General features: G+C 36.6%; 1 protein-coding gene across 3 annotated transcripts in view; it reads left to right on the forward strand.

Annotated features, from left to right (window-relative positions):
• Window positions 1-12,333, forward strand: part of ACTN1 (actinin alpha 1) — a 114,972-nt gene that overhangs the window by 75,656 nt on the left and 26,983 nt on the right. For 2 of the 3 annotated variants that reach the window (XM_015814089.1, XM_015814088.2), the window contains exons 7-8: window positions 1,396-1,477; window positions 3,838-3,923. In XM_015814089.1, the coding sequence (XP_015669575.1) occupies window positions 1,396-1,477; window positions 3,838-3,923 (168 nt within the window). Of the gene's footprint in view, window positions 1-1,395; window positions 1,478-3,837; window positions 3,924-6,346; window positions 6,433-12,333 lie in introns of all 3 variants that reach the window. The other variant, XM_015814090.1, reaches the window with a different exon arrangement.

Below are 12,333 nucleotides of genomic sequence, written 5' to 3' on the forward strand. Positions count from 1 at the left end.
TTCACTTAACTGAGGTCTGATAAATCACTGTAATTATAATGCTTGTTAAATAGTGGCCATCTCCAATTTAAATCCTATTGCCCATTCTGACTATACATTTTGATACCCATTTATCAGTAAGTTCTAAAAACGCTTTTCCTCAAATGTTACTAAGTTAAAAGAAATGGAGATATTTCAGATAACAGGTCATATATGTTAGAAAAGAATAAAATAGCATATTGGAAAATCAAGTTAATCTAATCTTTCTTTGCTTAACCTTTATAAAAGGAGGAACAATTTAAACAAAAATGCAGTGATTGTATGTTTGCTCCAAATGTTATCTATAATATAATTAGTAGTTAACTAAAATGGATGTTTCAGCAGCTTTTTAAAAGGTCTTTTTTGTTCCTTGAACATTGTTATATTGAGTTCCCCAAATTAAGGGCAAAAGGATTTCATTTTCCTCTTTTAGAAGAAATGTCTTAATTATCAGCTCCTAGAATGTTCTTCTTCATAGAAGTCTACCTATGCAAATCGTGCAAAGTTCTCCTGTTTCCCCCCCCCTCTTTCTTTAAATGTGAAAATAGCGGAGTTAATGGCAAGACGATGTCATCTGTTTCTTGCAGTATACATAGCCTGAACTGAGACCTATGTATATCTATTTATTTGTATGTGACAGTCAAAATCAGCATAAAATAAAAAGCAAAACCCATGTTAACCCATACTATAGGCAAAACCAGACATCAAAAGTATACATTTCATCAAGTATCAAAATAAGAAATAGTTATGACCACACCAGATTCCAACCTTCACTCAACAATATGCCCTCTTCCTGTGCTAAATGAAATAAATAGATCTTAATTGTTTTCCTGAAACCTACAAGAGTAGGAACAGTGTGAGTCTCCATTGGAAGGGAATTCCACAAGCAATGGGGGTATCAATCAAAATGCCTATTTCCGGGGTTCAGCTAAATGATAATCTTGAATGTGCAGGACTTGAAGAGAGTTGACTTTATTTGACTATTAGATGATTATGTGAGAAAGCAGGGCCACTGAAAACCATCCTCATACATCAGAGAGGTTAGTGGGGGAAAAATAAGTATAATAATTTTTACAAGAAAGTTAAAAGCATAGCAATCCTCTCTATATAAGACAGTAATACAAATTACTATTAAAATACTCAAAAAGCTAAATAAAAAAGTGCCTGTAGGTTATTTATAAACTGGAGAAAATAGAAAGTATTCTTTCCTGAAGAAATATGCTATATAAGACCATTGTCCTTTAGTTAAATTTGTTTTCTCTGTCTTCTTTGTCAGCTAATCTAGCTTTTCAATGAAATATACTATGCAACTGATGGTTATTGAAGTATTTTCTTGTATTATGTATTTACTGCTAATAAAATCATTCTTTTTCTTAGGATGATCCTCTTACAAATCTGAATACAGCTTTTGATGTGGCTGAAAGATACTTAGATATTCCAAAGATGTTGGATGCAGAAGGTATAGTAAAATCTGATTTTGTTTCCCATCTCTTCCTTCCACTCCCCCCAAAGTTTCCTCAAAATGCCTTCATGTATTTACTAGAACTTTCAGGTTCTTACTAGATCATTCCTTCCTTGTCACACATTTAGACACATTTAGACCAGACTAAGTTCTGATACATCTACAGCAACCACAATCTTAAAATATTGGTCTAATTTTTGGATCCTGCACAATACTAATGCCATTTGATTAATAGGATAACAGAGAAAACATTTGTGTGTATCAGTAGGAGCATCACAGATTTGGGACTTTCTAAACTCCCTCATGATTTTGTTCCAGTCATGAGATCCTGTCATGGTCATTAGCTCCATGTAGTAGCAAAATAATGTGAGCTGGGCTAAGACAAATAATAGCAAAGTGGTGTTAGCGCTTTCTTTCACTCGTCCCTAGTGTGCTTTTTGGGCCTCAGTAATAGCTACACACCTTTCTTTGGCTAACTCAGTGTTCCACCTTGGGCAAACAAGTTGAATTCTCACCAAACAGTGATATGATAGCGATCTACAATACATAAAGAGAAAATAGAACAAAGGACTAGTCATCCTTTATTGTCTTTTGCCTTTTTAAATAGTTTATCTTGACATTTTATTTCTTAGGCCACTGTCCTTTAAATGGGATCAGTACAGGTTCAGTATAACCTTCTGTTCTTGGATATCTGCTTCTAGAATACTGATGTTAAATATTCATTTTTTCTGTGTTGTCCCTTCCTGTATTTTAGAAATCAACACTGGCAACTGAATTCTAGTTTTATCATTGCCTTTGTTTTTCAGGCCCTTTACACTGCCTTTTTTTTTTTTAACCTTAAAGTTTGGGAGAACATTTTATTGTTTGCCTAGGCTCTTTCTAGTTGTTTCTTTCTATCTACGTCATGAATTTTGAGAACTGTTTCTAGAGTGGATCTTAGCTATATACAGAAGCTTAGAACATACACTGCAGGATGTGACTGCCGGCCTGTCTACTGTTTAATTCGCTTAAGCCTTCTCTAATTTGGTATTCTTAAGATATCTCAGAACTACATCTCCCAGAATTCTCCAGTAATCAGGTCATTGGCTGAGGGGCTCGGGGAGTTGTAGATCAAAATATTAGGAGGCACCACTTTGGGGGACAATCAAAATTAAAGAATTATTTTAATGTTCAACTTTATGCCCTGCAAGTAGTTTTAGCTGAGATTCCCAAGACCCCATGCTCTTATACAGAGAGCCTCTGGACTTGCTATCTCAAGGTAAAAAGAAACTCTTTATCCAATAAAACTCTTAGAAAAAACGAATGGTTAGACTCACATCAACCTTTTTTTCCTTGTTGTGCTCTAGAGATTACCTTTCATTCCTTGTCTTCCCCTTCAAAGCAGCAAGGAGATGCAGTGAAAAACATTAACATTTGTCTGAAAAATGATCACCACCTACTCCTATAATCAGTTTGATCTAGTGGTTAAAACACCAAGCTAGAAAGCAGGAGACTGTGAGTTCAAGTCCCATCTTAGCCATGAAAGCCAGCTGGGTGACTTTGAGCCAGTCGCTCTCTGTCAGCCCAACTCATTTCACAAGATTGTTGTGGGGAAAATAGGAGGAGGAAGATACGGTAGATATGTTCGCCAACTTGAATTATTTGTAAAAAAATAATAAAAGTGGGATAAAGTAAATACAATAGTAATAAATAATAATAACTCTTTATCAAATGCTTGGAACACTCAGACCAACAGCAGATAAAAATACTTCACAGGTTTTGGGTGGAGGGACAATAGCAGTTTCATTTAGCTAAGATCAGATAACCTTTATTGTCATTTTTTTTTACTGTGGGCACACTGGCACACATAAATGAAATTCTGTTGCCTGCTCTCAAAAGTGTACACATACATAACACACATATAAACATGCTATATACAACATATGTATATACCTACACCCTTACATATAAATGCATGTAAATATTAATCACTGTCCATCTTGAATATATAGCAGAAAGAGGAAGCTTGAGAGTTCACAAGGTTAATCCTGTATGGGACAAAACTGTGACTGAATCTGGATGTAGTACAGTAATCATCTAGAGGTCATATATTCCATCTTTTTGCTGACTTATCCTTTTGGAAGTGCTAATCTGCACATTTTTCAAAACCCTTTTTTTTTAAGCAGGGGAAAAGAAGCAGGAATAATTGCCCTTCAACATAGGAGAACTTTCTCCTAAGTACATCCAAAGAGAGGCCTTTGTTTAAAACATGCAGGAGCTAAAAAGTAATTCCACTCTTCACTTGGTGCCCCTCATGCCTCACTTTTTTCACTTCCCCTAAGTTAAGATGCTCTTTAACTTCAGGTTTTCTTTGACAGACATTGTTGGAACAGCCCGTCCTGACGAGAAGGCCATCATGACCTATGTTTCTAGCTTCTACCACGCCTTCTCAGGAGCCCAGAAGGTATCGCAGGATTCCAAGCTCCTTCCACACAGCGCACCTGGTCCTCTTGCTAATGTTCAAGCCTCTTTCTTGCTCTCCCTTTTCTCTATCTCTGTTTCTCTCTCTTTCTCTCTCTTTCCTATCCAGCTATGGGCATCTTTGTTATTATTATTTGAGAGCATTGTTGTCTTAGTGGTACTCCAAGTGTATAGCAATCTGGGAGTGCACATTAATCAAATACAGTTCTACAGTCAGTGATGCAATGCCAAGCCATTCTCCATATAGGTCTTGTGGCCTCCTTGAAAGCACTAGGAACTCTCCCTTGACCCACTCAGTGCAAGCATTTCTCCTGAGGTGAGCTTTAGGAACACTAACTTTAACCAGGAAAACAAATAACTGGGCTTCTGCAAAAATGTTTTTTTTATCCACGATACCTCAGCAATACAACTTTGTGAATGAAATACTGTAGAAGTTGACAAATAGCCATCATGTCACTTTGTGCAGAATTGTTTTGCTGACGTCAGAAGACCTTACCCTTTCAAAAGAAATTGTGATAGGGTAGTTCTACTTGTTTTGTAAAACTGCACAGTCTTCCAAAGCCTGGATTTCCTAGATAAGTATGTGTGCATTCTTTTCTTTTAATCCCCTGAAATGTTGCTCGTTCCCCAAGTAAGAACTTGACACTGAAGATTATAATTTAATGAATCAATTGTTCCTCGTTGTCTCATAATTTGTTCTGGATCAAAGGGGTTGTGCAGTACTATTCACATTTGCTTAGAAGTAAATTTGATTGAATTCAGTAAGAACTAATCCTGAATAACTGCAATGAACTGCGGTATAAATAAGAAACTGCTATTTCGTGTCAGGTGCACGGATGATTTAGTATCAAGATTCAGGCTGACAGATGCTCTCCATCTTTCATTTAGAAGGCACAGATGTGTACTGGGTATAAGAGCATGAAAACAGAAATTTGGAAAATTAACTGTACAATTCCAAACAAAGATGTAGCATGAAAGTGGATTAGATAAGCTTGCCTTTCTCAGTTTGAACTTGCAAACTACTTCAAAAGTTATTAAAAACCCACATGAAATTCAACTCAAGGCAGCAATAGGTAGAAGAGTCACCAAAATCCCCTTAAAGGTTTGGGGAATATTTGCAAAATAATTCTGGACTAAATGGGCCTGAGCTTACTCTACAAAAAAATGTATGTTCTTAAACATACATGCATATTCCAGATCTTATAGGAATTCAAACAGTTTCATCCACCTGGTGACTGTGAAACCTGTTAAACTGTTTTGAACTCAACTTTAAAATAGGCCTCTCACTTTTGGTTTGAGAGATATATGTCTTCTAAAATAAAGCAGAAGCAAATCTAAAATATTTGTTATTGTATTTCAAACCTTCCAAATGATTAAATACTTTCAGTATGAAATACATTTCCAGAATTCCTCTATGATATCACTGATCTTGTAATTGTGTTCAGTCTACCATTTCTTGGATAGCAATCCAATATCCAATCTGATTATGCGGCATAGTTGATTTATGATATTTCTATATTGGGCAAGGGATTGATGTAGAGCTTTTTTGCTGCACATTTCTGAAATAATAAGCATTCAGTATCTCTCCCCCCCCCATTCTGCAGTTACAAACATGAGATTTCTGGAGATTGGGTGTATTCCATAAGATGACATTAAGGGCTGATCTCTCTGACCAGAAGAATCACACAGTGCATATAATCCATTTCCATGAGTGGTTGGCAATAATCACTCTTTAAGGATAACCACCTTGGCAATAACTCTCTCTGTAAGGAAAGTTAACATGTTGGAGAAAAAGCAAGACTTCTTTGTTTTGATATAGTAAGGCTTAGTAAGAGAGTAGTTTATCAGGAATATTCATGATAGCCATGCAACTTTGAAGTTACACTGTTTTAGAAGGGAGTGCTGGCAATATTTCACAAGATATAGCTTGGCTCTAATTTGCCAAATGGTTTATACACCCAAAAGAGGGCTATAGCTATCAAGGTTTTTCATGAACACAAAGTTTAATAAACAAATAACTCATCCAAAGAAGTTATAATCTTGTTTTGCTTTGATAGATCTACTTTATACCAGGAGTTGGTTTCCTAGAAATTTAATTTTGCCTATTTCCAAGTGGGCTGAATATACTGACTGTGGAGGTGTGTAAAAAACAAAAACAAAATGAAGTTCAATAGTGTCATGTAAAACTGACAGGTGGTGATAACAGGTTCCTGGAGTCCACAAAGCCAATTCTGCCAGTCACATTCTGATTCAAATTCCCAGCACTCCGCATGGAAATCTGTTTGGCCTGTCCTGCAATGCATGATGGGAAGTTTCCCCCCTCTCTTATCACCCATGACTGTTTTATTTTATTCTGTGTGCTGCTTCTTACTTTATCCTTTCAACCTCTTCTCCTTCTTTGCACAGATATTATAGGCACGCTAAGGCCGGATGAGAAGGCCATTATGACCTATGTTTCATGTTACTACCACGCCTTCTCAGGTGCGCAGAAGGTGAGCCTTTACTCCTAACCACTCCCTCCTCCTCCTCCTATTTCCTGCCCATCAAATTTAGAGAAAAATATTATAAACGCTGTCATTTTGAGCTCTAAAATTATCATTCTTAGTATCTTGGGGATTAAAAAAAAGACCATTAACTTTGCTGAGCCCTCTGTTTCTTTCTTGCAACATAGAAGATCTCTGCTTTTTCCTGGACATAGTTTCCTGCCTACAGCTTCTAGGCTGTATTCACACTAATCCAAATTAAGGAAACTTTACAAAGTTCATGTCTTCTCCAACTGGGAAGTTTCCTCTAAGTCTCACTTTTCCCTGCAGGGTTTAGAATCCCTTGCAGCCTCTTAAACCTGATCGTTCTTCAAGACTGATATAGCACTAGTCTACTATTTACAGTAGTGAAACTGTTGGGGGTGTTTAAAAAGGCCAGTTTACAGGTGTTTTAGTAGTGTGGCTATAACTACCATTGCACAAGACAGTTGAGACCCTGATGCAAGTAGAGCTCAGCCACAGTTCTTTTTTTTAGATGTTTTGCAAGTGCAACCACACAGACTTCAATGTGGAGTGAAATGCCCAATTAAACCTGTACAGAGGGATCCTTTTTAAACTCTTCCAACATGGTTTCATCTCAAACTGAATCTTTATCCCGGTTCTTGTGGAGGATAAATTAGAAATATCCCTTAAATGGAAGGAATCATGACTCGTTTTTTCTGAGAGAGGGGCAGAATAGAGAACAGACAAACTTTGGCAGAAAAATGTTAAAAGGAGCAAGGATGAGCAGAGCCGTCATTCTGAGTTTGCCCTCCCAGGTTATTGTTTCGGTATCTATATTGAAAAAAAAACTGTAAATGAATGCCATTGTTTATGATTTGTTTCCTGTAGTGGAAAAAAAAGCCAGCCGTTTCAAAGGTTTTATTTCTGTTTTTTGTTCAATAAGCAAGAGGATTCCATTGCTATTGGCTATACATACAAATAGTAGAGTTATAGATTCCAGCTTATTTACAATTGTAGACATAAACTTGCTCTTTAGAATATATGTAATCACAAAAAACAAAATCCCTCTCTCCTGTTGATAGTGTTTTAATATCAATGTGATCAGAACATGCCTATATGGATCCCCCCAAGACAACTTTTTTTAAAAAGAAGAGAAATGTGTCCAATTTTCCAGATCCACCCTCAGCAAAAGACTTCTCAGGAGTCATTCTGAAAGTCTCAGAGCTTTCCTCCACATTAGATATTCTTCAGGGTGAGGAGAAAACTCTAAGGCCACTTTAATATTTAAATGCAGTTTTAAGTCCTGTCCTATTTTGCTTTCCCAAACCTGGAACTCATCTTTTATGTGCTGGAAACCCTACATTGGAGTGAAGAATTACATTTACACTCCAACAAGCTTGGAGGGCAACTAGTTGGGGTACAGCTATATTAATATCTAGTCCTAAGGCTAGATTGAATTACGCCAGTTTCTGCATACTCCTTCTTTTTCTTGCTTATCCTTGCTTCCACCTCTTTGTCTTCTTCTGCCACTCAGTGGTGTTCCTGGCATTATTTTTACTTTGTGTCATTTGTGGTGTTTTCTTATCCTTTCAGCTTTATTTTGTTTTTTAAATCCTCTATAAACATCTCGCCATTGTTTTGTTTTGTTTTTCCATGCCATACTAGCTAGCTGCTCTTCCCTTGACTTTTTGTACTTGGGCACAGCCTGTATTTGCTTTCTACCGATTGTGTGCAGTTTGTAGAAATACAACAGCTTCTGTGTGTCATTCAGAATTGGCATTAATGCATTTATCCATACCTGAGTATAAGCTACCAAGGGGAAAGCAGCTTTTGGTCCGTGTACTTATAGCTTCACATTGGATCCTTGTGCTCACTTGAGGACAGTTGTTGTGAGGCTTAATCTTGCTCACTATACAAGGCAATCTTAGAAATTTCACCCTAACTTTCCATTATGTAATCTTCTTATAATAACAATTAGCGTGCACATTTTTATTTTTTCCCCAAATTAATTATCAAGCCTATATAGTTTTGAAGTTTGCATTAAACTAAGTTGAAAGTACAGAGCCAGTTCATGTGTAGCTGATAAGTTGCATTAGTTTCTGATTGAGTTGTTTCTAGTAGTACCTCATTGTCACCTTGGAATTGATAGAACTGGGCAAAAAGTGATTATTTAGAGAATATACCTTGCAGAAGGATGTTACTGATAGATCTTCTTAATTTGTGCAGATATGTGTGTTTTAAAAGAACACATTTCACTCATTCTCCTTTTAATATGAAAAAAATTAGTTTGAGAAAAATGGGATATAAATCTTCAGATTTTCAAACATCTGTGTTACCAGTTTACTTATCTTCAACTTTTCTAAAACTGTTCCAGTGCTTAAGAGACAACATGGATTATAAATACAACATGCTTAGAATGGTGCAGAAAACTTTGCTTAGTTCTGCTTGAGACTGTTGGAAAATCCTCTTCTGTAAATACTCTGAAATGTAATGGAAGGCAGAGTATACATCAACATATACAGAGTTGGTTTTTAAACTTACCATATTTACAATTAAAGAGTTTTGTTTGAGATAGATTCAGTTTCATTTCTTTGGAAAGTAGCAATTTGATAGAAGTTTTTTAGCAGGTTTCAATATGTTAACTGAAACCCTTGTCAGAAAATAAATAGAAATATATACTTTTTACTACTCATTTTAAATAACAATTCAATATTTCATTTCTTTAAGTGATAGATGAACACAACTGTTAAAATAACGTTTCCATCCACCAATGATTAGATCCTACGTTTTGCTGCATCTTGTTAGAAAGCTTTTCTCAGTTAAAAGGTATTTTTCACGGAACAAATAACTGGTATAAAGTTTATTAAAAATAATTGATTGATATCTGCCTCCCCCAATCTGATAGCCATGAGAGGAATTGGACAAAACCATGAGTTGGATGGGGACAGCGGGAGTTAAAGTCTAACAAGTTAACCATGTTCATATAACATGATGAATCTGGCCCAAATCATAAGTAACTGTCTTACCTGGAAATGGTTATCAGTCAAGACAGAACTATTGGCTGACTTAGTTATATCAGAAACCAGTCACTTTGGGTAGAATTCCCTACACCTTTGTGTAGTTGATAAGACTTGTGTTCCTTGTTTTAACATTTCACAAAAATTGTGGTTACTGACAAACTCATGCTTCCTGTTTTGTTTCACAAAAAGCCCCAGACCAAGTAAATGATGTAAAAGTGGGAATGGGGGTGGAAAGCCTTAGGTTTCACATCCCCATCTACCTGCAAGAAAGTGGTAAAATTAAGAAATACACAGTCACTCTAGCTTCTCCCTTTTGTGTCTTAGGACTGGAAGAGAGGATTCAAGTTTGCTTTCTTTCAGAATCTCAGATAATGCAAAGATCCTTGGTTTAGTTGAAGGCTTAGCCCACTGGTTAACCCTAGGTACACAAGAGGCACAATCAGGATGAATCTGACTCAGAAATGGCCTGGCTATAGGATGTGCATGACATCTTGGGTCTTTCATTGGCTTTGGAATGGGATAACTCGCTGCGGTCGACTCGCCCCAGCTGACTCGCATGGCCCCCTCATCATGGGACAATTCAACACAGGATAATTCAAGAGGAGGATAAAAGGAACTCCACGTTCTGGCTCAGCCCAGCCTCGAGGACTTCTGACTTGAGAAGGTTCAAACGTAAAGCAAGACAAGGCCCACTGCAATTCATTTGTCCCTCTCTTGAGTTATCCTTGGCGAGTTGACTGCGGCAAGACGGCTGGGTTGAGTTGGCCAGGGCAAGCTGTCCTAGACCACATTGGCTTGGTTAAGGGTCTCTCAAACTATGACCATTTTAGAGGGGAATGGGGTGGGGAGGCTGGCTTCAAGGATTTGGTTCCTCTGAAGCTTTTTCTTGGCCCATTCACAGTGAGTGTATAGCGTTTTGGTGCAGGCCTAGGAGCACATGGCTATCTTTTCAGGCTCCACCCTCATTCTTGACTAGGTGATTTACTGTGATGTCACTCCATTTCTCATTCAGATTTCTCATTACTGCTACCAGCTCTGAAGGGGAGGTCACATGATCAACTTTCTGCTTCTTTCATTCTGTTATACTGAGTCACAGGTACAGGGCCCCTGCCTGTCACAATATGTGTGTGTATGTAGGATTGCTTTTCTTTCATTTGATTTGTATGTGTGTATGGGGATGGGGGATGTTATCTGAGTGTTTCTCGAAATATACACCTGCTATGGTCAGTTTGCTTCCTTTCCTCCCCAACTGCTTCTAACTTTCATAACTCTAAAGTGCATGAGCATTTTTAATTGCTAAATTGGTACTTATACCATGTTTTTAATACTTTACTTTGTGGATTTCTGGAAGTAAAGCCTTTTAATTCAGCTTTAGTATTTTTTACGTTTCCTGAACAGATGGATATAATAACATTGACTTTCACTTATGGATTAATTTAGGAGCAAAGTGCATTGTGCAGTAACCATGTTTATTCTGTATTTTCTTAATGTGATAATGAAGCAAAGAGGTGAGCAAAACTTGTAAAATCTGCAGCTCTCAGAGGCACTGCAATCTGGCATCTTTCAGAGAAATTCTGTGGATGAGTTTTTGTCCAAGCAATTCCCATGCTTAGCTCATTAATTAAAATACCCTTTTTTAAAAACTGGACAATGACCCAGAAAAATGGTGCATTCTGATGAGTGAAATTTTAGGACAAACATAGCTTGGAAGAAAACTTTTTACCACCAAAATACAGTAAAAAAATACAGTTGAAGAAACGCATTCAAAATAATTGGATCCTTAATAGAGAAAACAACCAGTTCCCATAAAGTCCATAGATCAGTATTTTTCACTCTGTATTATACATATACAACACAATATAATTTATGAGCAGTTAATGTGAAGAAGTGAATTTTGTAACACAGAAAGCTAATTTCTATCTTCCTGAACCAGTGCCTCAAGAATATAAGCTACTTACAGCTGGAATTTTAACCTCCTGCTTAATTAAAATGGTTAAAGGTATTTGCATGAGCCAAAGCACAGTGTTCTGTAAACAGTTGAGAATTTAATTACTGTATGTTATGTGACATAACTAAAACTTAATAATAACAACAACAACAATAATAATCTGTTCACAACAATGTGAAGTCACAGCTGCCAATTCTTTAGCTGGTGTTTGCCTTCATAGGCATTGGGTTCTTCCCAAGAACCTAGGATGTCACAATGCATCAGTGTTGTATATGTGAAGATCAAAGTAGTATGGCCTTTTACAATTGACAATTATTATTATTATTATTGACTGATTTAAAAGCTTAAAAGCTTAAAATCATAAAAGTTTCAGTGTTCAGAGAACAGTACTGTACTGCACTTTAATTAGAAGATGCAGATCACATATGCAAAATAATAAAGCAATGATATTAAAGCATTTAATCTAATGAATAAAGACTGCAGGGTAACATTTTTATTAGGGCTCTTTTAAATCCAGGGCACACCACTTCCTAGAGAAAAAGCAAGACAATTTTGCTGTTTTGTTGATCTTTTCTGATATCAAATACTTTGCACCAACCTGGTTGTCAGGATCAGAGGAGATTTAAAATAACTGACTATACTTTATACAGAGTATGGTATGGATGCTACCTCTTTAATTTGGGGTGATATAGCTATTTATTTTAAAATAGATATTTGTTCATTTTGAGCACTATTATTTATTATTATTTTCTTTGCCTCTTCGCTAAAAAATTTTTAAAGCAAAAACTTAGTTCTCTGCCATTGGTGGCCCAGTATAATAATCTAAAGACGTTTTGGAACACTTTGGAACAAAACTTGGACTTTGTCATTTATTTTGGCCATTGTGATAGGATACAGAAGTTGAAACATGGTTAGCAACCAGTAAAACCCACAAGAATG

The sequence above is a fragment of the Protobothrops mucrosquamatus genome, unplaced genomic scaffold, assembly GCF_001527695.2.
Source record: "Protobothrops mucrosquamatus isolate PMUCROS unplaced genomic scaffold, P.Mucros_1.0 scaffold218, whole genome shotgun sequence".
In the NCBI taxonomy this organism is placed as follows: domain Eukaryota; kingdom Metazoa; phylum Chordata; class Lepidosauria; order Squamata; family Viperidae; genus Protobothrops; species Protobothrops mucrosquamatus.